Source organism: Syngnathus scovelli, chromosome 20, assembly GCF_024217435.2.
Source record: "Syngnathus scovelli strain Florida chromosome 20, RoL_Ssco_1.2, whole genome shotgun sequence".
Lineage (NCBI taxonomy): Eukaryota > Metazoa > Chordata > Actinopteri > Syngnathiformes > Syngnathidae > Syngnathus > Syngnathus scovelli.
In genome coordinates, this window is record NC_090866.1 from 9,194,887 (window position 1) to 9,207,656 (window position 12,770).

Genomic DNA, 12,770 nt, shown 5'->3' on the forward strand with positions numbered 1-12,770 from the left:
TGGGGAGTGAAGATAAGCCTTGGGGTCTTTTTCCCCCCCAGTCCTGTCTGGTCTCCTCGGCACCAAGAATTGTCCGAGACACAACATTCCAAGCCTGTCACTCAAGTTCCTAATAAAATGAATGCATCTTCGATTTGTTTTTGAAGCAAACCTTTGTCCAAATCTTCAGAATGAGGCCAAGTTTTGGTCTCAAAATGCTGAAACGAGGTCATAGTTGTTCCAAATAACGACATCAGCTTTTTCTCAGTATATTACAAATAATGATTACAATTCCTGCAAGTTGTTTCGGGAGGGAGAAAAAAAATTGGCTTTAAACCCCAAGAGAGGAGCAGGACGAGGTTGAGGGAGGATCGTCGGGAGGGTGGAAAGGGCCAGAAATGAAAAACACACATTTGCTCTTTTACTTTCAATGGAAACTCCTGAATCAGCAGAACACACACTTGTGAGCGCACACATCATAGATTCAATTACAGCATTGTGAGATGAAGGAGAAATTCTTCTGCCTTCAGCATTACCAATTAAAGTACAGCTCTGAGTGTGTTCATGTGTGTTTTTCCAGTGCCAGTTGTGTGTATTTGGTTATATGACTGCACATGCTAGCGTGTGTGTGTGTGTGTTGGTTCCCCATGCTTTGATGGCACTGTGCTGCAAGGGCCACTGAAGCGTGACAGGAGAAAGAGCGAGGAGGGCGTGTGTGTGTGTTCGTAGGAGTGTGTGTCCGCCTCTGATGTCACCTTGTATCATTTCAGGTTAATTTCACCTATTGTCAGACAAAGGGTGCAGAACACAAAAGCAAAGATGACATGGAGCAAATGATAAGACGGAACTTTGCGCTCAGTGTCAATTGGGGTTTTTTGGCAGGGAAGTCTTACGTTTCCGAAACATGACATCGATTTTTTCTGCAATTTGCAAATTAGTGCCATCTGAACAAAAACATTACAGAAACAGATCAACTTAATTATGTGATTATTATTTTTTTAATTCATTTATTTGAAAGATTACTGTACACAAATGAAGACCCAAAAAATAAATAAATATTACCATAAATAAATAATAAATAAATAAATAAAATTATATATAAACTAAAAGAGTAGCAAGCTAGATATAAGAAACCATAAATCATATTCACATGCCTGAAAAGGAGTGGGAAGAAGTATAACTTAAAGTTGGTTAAAGAAAAAAAAAAAGTAAGGCTCGATACTGAGACCGTATTAAACGAGATGAAGTACTCTGGTGTCATATATATATCGAAGTGATTTGAAATTGATTAACTATCATAATGATTTTCATCCTAGTGCATAAATAGTCTTTACTTGAAATCTGTTTTTCGGAGTCTTCATCCAAAATGCATTGTTTTCATTTCAAACCAGTGGATGATATTAAACTACGATGACACCATCCTTCAGTAAATAAATTTCACATGAGATGACTTTTATTGTTTTGACTGCGAGTAACAATGGAGGAGAGGAAATGAATACCAAAAGCGTGCAAAAAAGTGAGTTTCGGCATTTTGATGCACTTTGAAATTTCTCTAATTTCAGATAACTCGAATATCCATAATGCTTCAATATGTTTATTGTAGCAGAAATCAAGATTTAGCAAATTAACCAACAGTAAGAGTGATCCAAGTTAATCATGAGCTATTAACATGGTTAACACGCTTTGTTGGAGGCTCCCGTGGGGTAACCTAGATAGAACCGTGTTTGGCCGTTTGACCTTTTAGAGGTCGGGGTCATTTACAAATAACTGCGAAATCATTTTGAGTGACAGGGACAAATGTCTTGCCGCCGTTGAAAATTGCACCCGTCCTTCGTCACTGCGCGTATATTGCCCCCTCTGCCCTTGAGCGGTTATCAAATTTCTCTAATTATTTTATTATGCAAATGAGTCGCCATTATTTCATTAGCTAGGCAGCCAATCCCAGAAGCTGATTAGGAAGTGATTAGCATGCAGTCGTTTTCTCTCGCTCAGTGTCCTTGTGAATGGAGTAATGGGCAAGGGGCATAATGACCCCATCTGGATACAAGCTCGTGCTTCTACTTTGAAATTTGTTCAAACCGTACACACATTTAAATATACTTAAAAAGGACGGCATACACTTTTTTTATTGCATCCCATTTTAATTGTTGCTTTTGTTGAGTTTTGCTCAACGTGTGTGTGTGATCTCCTGCCCCTCCCACTTGTAAAGTTTAACATGGTGGGAATTTACCTCATCAATCTCCTGCCATCTGGTATTTCACTTCCCCTCTTGTGTTCCAATTCGACGTGTAGAAAGCACACGATTGATATACAAACCTTCGAGTAAGTCGATAACATGAGCCCGCCATTAAACCTCGTTGTAGCGCGGTGGTGTAAAATTATACGTTGGTGAGATTTTCGCCAATTTATGTCGTTACATGAGACCGATTTGTTTTGCAATTTGTAATATTTCTTTTGACGGACGCTCAATGAGACTAAAATCTCTGTTGTGCTGTGGAACGAATCGTTGGCATGAATGCCAGTCATCACGTTTGGAGGAAACCAGGCAACGCTCATTACCGTATTTTCCGCACTATAACGCGCACTTAAAAACCGATTTTCTCAAAAGCCGCCTTATAATCAGGTGCGCCTTATAGTGCGGAAAATACGGTACATGACCATATCATGCAGTTGATGATAGCATCTTTGAAACACCTACTCCAAAGCGCTCTTGACCTTAGACTGGTGCCGATGTCTTTTCCCAGCACAATAATGACAAGATACAAAGTGGCTTCAGGACTGAATGTTCTTGAGCCTACTCTTGAATCCGATTGAACATCTCTGAAGAGATCCAAAAATGGCTGTGCGCACATGCTCTGATGGATTATAAACCATGAGCAAACCTGTGAATACTTTCCAGATGCCTCGTGAATACCTTTCAGACAGTGCTGTGTTTGATTCCGATAGATCGCATACCTTATAAAGTGAAGCTATGTGATCGTGTCTCGTAAATCCCTAACCTCGAATCTACACAAGGTTACCGTGGACTCAAAGCAGGGCCATGCAGACTTTGCAGAGAAGTACCAGACAGCAACATGTAAACTGACTCACAAGCGGCGGGGTCACAAAACCGTCACAATACAAGATCAGCAGAATTAGCTTCCGAGTTAAGTTCAATGTGTGTTGACAGTGGCGCACTCCACGCACAAAGTGGCATCCCCGCGAATTAACTCGTTGTGACAAAGACTTAACAAAACCGAACGGAACTGGACTGAAATGCACGGAGCCCGGGCTGGTTTTTCCCCCCGAAGAACGCCAAGAGGAATGTGATCCAATGCGTCTCGGAGGCCGTGAGTCACAGCCAGCGATGCGGCCGGCAGCCGAAAACAGTCACTTAGTTTGACGTTAACGCGTTTCTCCTGCGGCAGCGGCTGTCTCCTCTTGGTCTCCCCACTGGAGCTCCCACTCGGATCGGTGGGGGATCTCAAGGCCTGTCGTTATGCTCGACATCATGGCACGCTGCAGCCCGCCCGCCCTAGGTCGCCGTAAAGCAAGATGTACCAGAAGATGAGATGAACAAAAAGAAAATTTGCATTCTCCACAGCGTTTTTTTTTTCCCACATTTTTTAATCTTCTGCTGAACAATGGATCATTATGATCTGCAAAGCTGCTTATTAATCACTTAATCAATCATCAGCTGTCATGTTTGGTCTCTTGGTTTGATGAAACCGAATTCTGGATGGTACTTATCGATACCATATTGCAGCTAACATGAGGAGTCATCTAATCCCGGTCCCCGCTAACAATTAAAGACTTGTATCAGATGGTACTTAACTTTTCTTTTGTACGATGCCTCGGAGCTGTGTTATTAACACAAACCACGTAAAGCTCCGAGGTCAATGAATCAGACGGCTGCTTGTAATCAGCGCGCCATTCCTATCAGCCACGTATCATCGCGAGTTGATTGGGTCTGCTGGCCACCAGGGACAAGCAGCGTCTCTCTGTATTAGCGAGACTTCCTGTTTGCTGTCCCTGTTCCTGCAGCGGCCAGCTCGCACACGCCTGCCCAGAGGTGGTGATGGGCTCAGATGATCCGCTTGAAGGCTGCTGATGATTGAGTCAGGGGTGATTGTGTCTAACCTTGATGGATGACTGTTGGAGCGCCTACTCGTGGTGCTCTATTAATCATCTCCGAAATATTACGTGGAGATGCATTGCAAAGTTTGGTCGATTAGCTTTTGTCTTAATTCAAGCTCGCAGACATTTCTCTCTTCCGCTCCAATGCCAAATCGTTTTTCTTCTACAGGAAGCTGCACGTTTGACGATGGCTTCTCCCAATGTGACTACCAACAAGATCCTTATGACGACTTTGACTGGACTCACATCAACACCCAGGAAGTGCCCTACATATCCCCATACCTGCCCAAAGGTGAGACTACCGTAAATTTCGGACTATAAGCCATGACTTTTTTTTCGCAAATTTTGAGTTTTAGCTGGTGCGGCTTATAACCCAGTACGCCTTATAGTCCGAAAATTACGGTATATATTTTTTTTCTTCATTTGCAAATATGTTAAGAATTAGCAATAATGTGGAAGCAACCAGTTGAAGAATTTGGTAGTGGCTCCATTTTTTTTTTTTTAATTCAACTGTGTATCGCCACGTTCTCTGACTTTGCCGCCATTAAGAGGATCTTTCCGTGATATTTGTCCTAGTCTCACACTAGTAAAGCAATTAAAACACATTCTACTCCCCCCCCCCCTTTCCCCCCCCCTCTGTAATCTGTTGTGTTTTTCCATGATGGTGATGATGAGGGGGGAATTAAAAATTTCTTGCCTCGGGGTTGAGGGTCTAATTAAGAACAGGAGGTCATTAATCAAAAGAGGGGAACAGGGAAGGTTGCCCACTTTACAATGTGAAAAGTCTCTGAAGTAAAAACACACGTGCAATGTAACTGGTCTTGCAAAAAAAAAAATGTTTTTAGTAAACCACAGTGATCGCAGCTGGAAAAAATTGACTTTGTTACTATGACAACGCAACGCTATATATATGTCTTGCTTATCGTTATTAAAAAACCGACCTCTCTGGGATTTAGCTAACTCTTATAGAAGTGTCTAAGTACTCCTGGAAGGGTTCTGGCAGTTTTTGCAATGGTGATAAGACTCATCCGTGTTATCGCCACGAGATTTGGTGTTGGCGCCACGGCACTACGTTGGCTGGCATTTTGCGAAGCGTGCCAGTCGATGAACATTGACAGGCTGAGACGGCGTGAGTCACCCAACCAAAGTAGGTACTCCTGACTCACGGTGTTGTCAGCGAGCCCCACTTCAAACCTATTTGGCTTCTCGTCACGTCTTTTTTTTTTTTTTTTTTGCCATCTGTGGAGGAGGAGAATGGAACAACAGGCTTGGAGGTGCAAAGATGCTGTTACTTCAATTTCTTCCAAATAAATATTTATTCATATTGCAGGCTTAATACTAAAAAGAAGATGTTATTGTTGAAGAAAAAGGCGTCATCCGTTTTAACTTCACAATTTTTCGGCTCTGATGTGACATATCTAGGTCTTAATTCCGTCTCAGGGGTATTTTTAGTTTTGTTACTTTGTGTCGTCATTCCATTAATGTCCGTTTTCAGCATCAGCGTTTCAAAGACAGAATATTGGCAGATTTACAGTTTGGGGATTTAAATGTTCCGTTAACCTCACATACATAAGAGAACGGCATTTTTGGTTTTACGGTTGTTCCCTCCCGAGACTTCATCAAAATCAATTTGTTTTACCTGTTCAAAAAAAAAAGTTGCTCCAATTTAGTTGAATCAAGTGAAACATATCATGCCATGGCATGTGTTGTGACATATCTGGGTCTGTGACTGATCCCTGTATTTTTAGCTAGCACACAAACTTGGCATCTTCAATCCACCTCGTGTCATCGAGTATCAGAAGGAACAGCAGTGACACCTATTGCGTGTTTTGCAAGACTAATATTAGAGCGTTTTTCAAGACCACGTGGATGGCGGCCAGTTTGGATAAAGTCATTCTGCTTCCTGTTGGTTGTTTTCAGAATTCAAGTAGTCATTAAAAAAAAAAAAATCATTGAGAGAGATGAAACGACCAATGATTGACACACAGTGCACGTGGGCGCTGCCAATGTACCGTATTTTCCGGACTATAAGGCACCAAAATAACCTCAAATTTTCTCAAAAGCCGACAGTGCGCCTTATAGTCAGGTGCGCCTTATATATGGACCAAATTCCTAAATTTAAACTGGCCCGAAGCATTGTGTCATGAAATCAATCACAAGTGGCCCCGCTGAAGACTATGAATCATGAATCAAAAAGACTATGGATCATTATTTTGTGATTATAAAGTCATTTGTTGCGTCTGAAGTTGAAATAAAGATAAAATGGAGAATGATTTGATTTGGATTAAAAATCTGACACGATGCATTAATGGTGCGCCTTATAGTCCGGAAAATACGGTAGACATTTTTGTACGCTTCAATTGAAAATATGCTACTGTTTGACCTCCCTCCTATTATCACCTATAGCAATAGATTATCCGAACAATGACTAGATAATCGCTAGTCTCCTATAGCCAAGTGTAGCGTTCATATTGTACCAGAGCTGCCTTTGTCTTGACACAATTTTATGCATCTGCTTAACAACATATAAATTGTCGGAATATTATTGCATATATCAACCGACGTTCCTTTGTCCAGGTTCCTACATGTACGTGGACGTGTCTCAGTATGAAGTCGGGGAGAAGGCCAGGTTCCAGCTCCCGGTGATGAAGGAGAATGACACTCACTGTATTGACTTCAACTATCTCCTCACCAGCGCTGACGGCTCCAGTCCCGGGACGCTTAATGTCCTAGTGAAGGTATTATATATATTTATTTCACCAATAATATGTGGATTAATAATGATTATTTTGGTTTGGTTCCTTCCTTGGGTCTGCAGGTTAACAAAGGTCCCCTTGCCAATCCGATCTGGAATGTAACAACATACACCGGTAACGCACAATGAAATTCTCACGTGGTTAACATTTCTTACAGCGGGGTGACACTTGACCTCTGTTGACTTTTCAGGTAAAGACTGGCTGAAGGCCGAGCTGGCCGTCTCCACCTTTTGGCCCAATGAATACCAGGTAAACTCCCCGCCTCCTTTTACCACTAACATCTGTGTTTGCTGATTTTGTTTGTGCAAATGTATTGGGACAGCTGGCAGGAAGTTTTGTCCACTGTTTGGTTTTATTGTGTGGGAATTGAAACCGTTGGATAATTGGAATAGATTTTTTTTTTTGCTGTCAAACCAGTTTAGATGTCTAGATAATGACTAAAAAAGTACTTTGAGTTTTTTTTCTTTGGTGTTCACATGGACATAGCAGCTTCGAAAACAAACATCTCATGCTGTGAGGCATGCTAGTGATTTATTTGTGTTGACTGAGGCTCAGGAGGTGACGATCAGGCAAGAAAGACGTAGTGCCAAGCCACGGGGGGGTGACCGTGCGCTCGCATCGGTGTCCCCGATTGCTGCATTTATTTTGTTATTTGAAAGTCAGTATGGAAAACAGTCAAGAATACTATATGTGTACGTTTTGGGAAATTTTAGAGGTTGGTGTCGTTTGCAGATATCGAAATAGTTGAAGGGTGTCGCTGCAGATGAGTGTCAGTGGCATGCACAAACACTTCCTGATTGAAATATTTAGCCTTGGGGACCCAATGGCGCGACTGTAAAGTGAAGGGTGGAAGAATCTTCCAAATGACCCATCTGGTGCCCAGGCCTCCCCCCCCCCCCTCCCCCCGGTGACTGAAGGGAGAAGTAAACGCAAGTGTCAACATGAACGTAATCAATTCTTGTTTGCTGAGAGCTTCCGGAGGTTTTTCAGGGTATGAAACAGGTTCTTTGGGTGGAGGTGATGATGCCACCGTCTCATGTTCAAACATGCTTCTGTTGGCATTTCAGCTTGCATGATAATGAGGCTAGGGAGGTAAACGCCCGCACTTGCACAAACGATAGATTCTCCAATGATCAGATTCATATTTTCGCTTTTTTGCTCCTGTGAGTCATTTTGAGTTGTTCGAAGCCAAGGCAGCTGTGAAAGCGTGGTCTCGCCGAGGGTGATGAATGACAGCAACTGGTTCGTGCTCAGTACTCAAAATTGTCCGTACATGGTTGTTGCAAAAAAACGCAATTGATATTTGTTAGTAGAGCCAAAAAAAACATTTCCAAAGACTCCAATTTCTGTAAATCATCGGCGTCATTATTTCTTATTGCAGTATTTCTGCCGTCTTCCCTATTTTTTTTTTTTTTAAATAACTTGCTGGTATATTACTTCTATATAGTGTCGAAACGGCGATTTATCGTCTCCCCTGCCATCGTATGTGTCAAATTGGAGGTCACATTGGCCTCACAGTCTGGCCACATTAATGCAGATTGGGAAAAAGAAACCGTGAGAATGCAATGAAATGGGAAAGGAGGGAAGCGGAATGAGAAGCATACACTGTATATAAGGTTTATTCTTCTGCCTTCCTGCAGTGGCTTCTGTTAGTTTTTTTTAATCATTTATCTGTCAGGTGTTTTATGTGTACCGAAGGAGATTACTGTGGTCCAACAGGAAGAACTATTAATCTTGGCGGGTTGTTGGACTGAATATATAAATCCAAGCAGCAATAGAGGTAGTCATATTGTTATCTAGCCCTCCTCAGGGGGTGTTCGCCAACTTCATCTTGTTGTAACTTTTGTACCTCGATTTCGCAACACACTTAAAATACCGTAAATTTGGGACTATAAGACTTTTTTCGCAAATTTTGAACCCGGAATCATCAGTTTTTGCTGGTGCGGCTTATAGTCCAGTGCGGCTTATAGTCCAAAAATTACGGTAGTTAAAAAAAATTTAAAAAGATAATATATTTATTTTTTTAAATAATTTCTATATGCCTAATCCTCCCCCTTCTTTGCCCACAGGTCATATTTGAAGCGGAGGTATCGGACAGGAAAACCGGCTTCATCGTTATAGATGACATTCAGGTGCTCAGCTACCCATGCGGTGAGTCATTAGCATGCCGGCAATTAGTTGTAGTTCGCTGAGTCGACGCTTATAGCTTCGGCCACTAATTAGACTGAACCGGGGATGGTTTCTGTCGCAGTCGAACGGACAGATAAGTGGGAATGAGCGGAAGGTGACTCGGGGAAGGCAGGGATGCGGCAAGAGGAGACATGTTGTAAAAACACGGGAGGAAAGACGGCGAGGAGGGAGAAATTGGGATGGGTGAAGCGGGAAATGAAACGGTATTAGGTCAATCATGGAGACGGAAGATTCCGACCACTCAGCTCTCTTTCTCTTAATGCGCACACACACACGCGCACACACGCAGTGAACAGTAGCCGACTTGTCCGGCGCTGACAGCAAAGTGATGAGGGTCACGCTCCTTTTTAAATTCACGTTACGTTCGAACCCCCCCCCCACCCCCTCTTGCTGTTTCCGCACTGCCACTCGTGCACGTGTGCAAGTTCATCAAAAAAAAAAAAAAAAACTCGACGGGCAGGAATGAAAGCAATCGAATCGCTTTGTCGGCATGTGTCGAGTCGCCCGGTTTGATTCGTAAAAAGACTCATTGATTCGGAAGTCATAATACTCGAACGTTCCATTTGTTACCCCGGCTCTGTTTGAGGTTGTCAAATTTTGTCAGCAAAGTGACCTGGAAGTGGCGCGAATGAATATTAAGAGAGGAGCAACTCTTAATCGAGAGCGGCAACTTCCACAGTAGAAGCATTCATTCTTCACAGCTGCATTTCAAGACACACACAGGTTTGTGTGTCTGTGTGTGTGTGTTTTCAGCTGTTATCTATGATTGCAATCGCCTCCCTGGAATAAAAATAGACTCACAGCCTCTTCGGGGGGTTCAAAAGGCTTATTCCATACCTTAGTGTGGTGCTTAAGTATTAGAAGCTGTGACATTGTGACAGCGATCTTAGCAGCCAGTGGCAATGTTGGGCTGCGGGAATCTTCCGACTCCTCTAAAATCTAATCGGAGTAATAGTGAACATATCGCCACGGGTTCGAACATGTCCGAAAGTGTACGGATCGTTTGTACCTGTGCTGTGTCTTTGTGGGAACTTGGAAAGGGTTATTCACCAATGTGGTCTGAATCCATTGTTTGATTTATTTCAGATAAATCCCCTCATTTTTTGCGTCTCGGAGATGTTGAGGTCAACGCCGGTCAGAACGCGACCTTTCAGTGTATCGCGACCGGGCGAGACACGTCCAACAATAAACTCTGGCTGCAGGTAAAGACACGCCGAATATTTGCTTCCATGATCAAGATTGTTCAACTCGTTCCCCATCTTTGTTCCATAGCGGCGAAACGGAGAAGATATCCCCGTGTCTCAGCGAAAGAACATCAACCACCGACGATTCTCCGCCTCATTCCATCTCAACGAAGTCACCAATCAGGATCAAGATCTGTATCGCTGCGTCACACAGTCGGAGCGCGGATCAGGGGTGTCCAACTTCGCCGGTCTTATCGTCAGAGGTGAGGGTTCATTTAAAACCGGTATCATGGATCTTCTGTCTTTACCCGATCGAAAAAATGCATCTGGAATAATATCGACTCGTGCGCCTGCGCCTGCGTGTTCCGCGTGCTTCATCTGTCATGTGCAGTTGACATGTGGTTAATAGGATGTCACCCATGTGTGTTTGCCACAAGATTCTTTTTATTCATTGACATTGAATCGCTACCCAGATTCAGATTAGCTCCCAGGCAGGGCAGGGCTAAAGGCAAGAGGCTTCCCGGAGTGACAGAAAGGGAGGGGGCGAGGTGAATCGAGAGGGAGGGGGGGAAAAAAGGTAAATGTAAATAGTCGGCTCATTATCCAGAGAATATACAGTGCTCATATCAGAATAATGTCTGAATATGTAAACGGGGGTCTCATAGTTGTTATTCCGCAGATGATGTTGGCAGCGGTGGAAAAAATCACGACGTTTTAATAAGAAGAAAGATGAAGTTGACTCCAAAGATTGTTTATTTAATATGTGACAGATGTAAAAAAAATATATATATAATAATAAAGGGTAAGTGAGCTGCACGGCAAGGTTCTCGTGTCTAATCATGACTGCCACCCATCTAGATCACGATAATGATGAAAATACATTCAGGCTCAGCAAGTGAATGGTACACTTGAAATCAAGGGCGCTCTTGCGTGCTGTGAAAAAGATGTTTGTGCATCTCTCAGGGATATAAGCAAAAAAAAAAAAAAATTAATCCCATCTGGATGTGCGAAGGGTATCACAATAAAGAAATGACGGCAGCTAGCGCGTATGTGCACGGGGCGCCACTTCATGTTTATTTATTAGGAATGAGAAGCTGAGGGGAAATCAAAGAAATATTGGACTTTTATTTTTTACCTATTAATAAAGCATGCACTTTGAATATGTATGCAGTACGTATGTACATGGACGGAATCTGCATTAATACCGTGTTTACACTGTTTTTCCTCGTTTTTTAAATATATTGTGAGATCGACCGAGTTTGCAGGAAATTAAGATATGACAAATGCCTGCAAGCAAGTACACACAAGCCCAGTCCACATATCTGCTCCGAGCTTGTCAAGATCAAGAACATTCCCAGAGTAGATGTTAGGAAGTCTTAAGAAAGTGAAAGAACCTTTTATTGTGTGTGCTTAGTAATCATATTGGAGTTTGTCAGGAGTTGTTGTTGTCTTATAGTCTTGCCCTCTGGTTCCAACAATGACACACACACACACACTGCAATGCCAGCTTGCATTATATGCAAGCCATGGCCTGAAAAACTCTTCCAATATTATTGTCACACACACATGCGTGATTCCATACAGCTGTCCTATATTGTCCCCGTCGTGTCGTGGACTTCTTTTTTGGTTGCTCTTACAACCTCAAACATGCTTACTCATCCAAATGATAGTGACAGCTGGAGCTCCAGGTGCTTCAAGAGCAGCTTTTCCGCTTGTTGATCATCCTCTGCTGTCGCGGAGGTCAAATGTCTGTCTCGAGTACTTTGTGAAGACTAAATCACAACTATTCCCAACTAATCACGGACTATTAGGTGCGCCTTATAGTCCGGAAAATACGGTAATTTACATACGAGCCTGAAAATGGATTCACACATGATTAATAATCCAAAAGATCGTGACAACAAAGTCGTCTCGTCGCAATAACTCCATTCATCATTTTTTAGGTCAACTGTACAAATGTCAAATAATGAGAAAACAAAAAGAAAATCAAAAGCAAGACTTCAGCTCTGTTTTCTCCCGAGTCGCACGATGACCCATTTAAACGTCGTCCTGCTTTATTTATCTTTTCTATTATTTATGTTTTAGGTTTCAAAGTGGCACACAAATTTGAATTCTCATTAACACACAGATTGAACTATTTATGAATCTTTTGCTTTTTATTCCCCCCCCCCCCATCATGTTGTTGTTTTTTTATTTGACGCAGTCGCGAGTTGACACGTTGCGGACGTCATGGGTTTTCTGAACTAGCTTCAACATTCATTATCTGAATTCGGGCTAGCAAACTGTCAAACTGCGGTGTTTCATATCTTTTCAGCCTGACAGCCGCATTCAACACAAACAAACACGCATGTGCACACGAGAAGAGATGAGGAATAAAAATCCGCCAAACTGAGCATAAAAGCCGCGGAACATTTATTAATGCCGTTCTGCTTATTGTGCGACTTTATTTCAAACCATTCCAAATAAATCACATTTTCCTCACGTTTATAGTCGCCACTGCTATTCAAAGCCTTTTTTTTTTTCAGATGCCTTCTTCTGAAGGTGC

General features: G+C 42.4%; 1 protein-coding gene across 18 annotated transcripts in view; it reads left to right on the forward strand.

Annotated features, from left to right (window-relative positions):
* The window catches only part of ptprk (protein tyrosine phosphatase receptor type K), a 50,141-nt gene that overhangs the window by 15,493 nt on the left and 21,878 nt on the right, over positions 1-12,770 (forward strand). For all 18 annotated transcript variants that reach the window (XM_049757178.2, XM_049757182.2, XM_049757180.2 and 15 more), the window contains exons 3-9: positions 4,265-4,387; positions 6,673-6,833; positions 6,914-6,965; positions 7,042-7,100; positions 8,921-9,002; positions 10,128-10,243; positions 10,314-10,488. In XM_049757178.2, the coding sequence (XP_049613135.1) occupies positions 4,265-4,387; positions 6,673-6,833; positions 6,914-6,965; positions 7,042-7,100; positions 8,921-9,002; positions 10,128-10,243; positions 10,314-10,488 (768 nt within the window). The remainder of the gene's footprint in view (positions 1-4,264; positions 4,388-6,672; positions 6,834-6,913; positions 6,966-7,041; positions 7,101-8,920; positions 9,003-10,127; positions 10,244-10,313; positions 10,489-12,770) is intronic.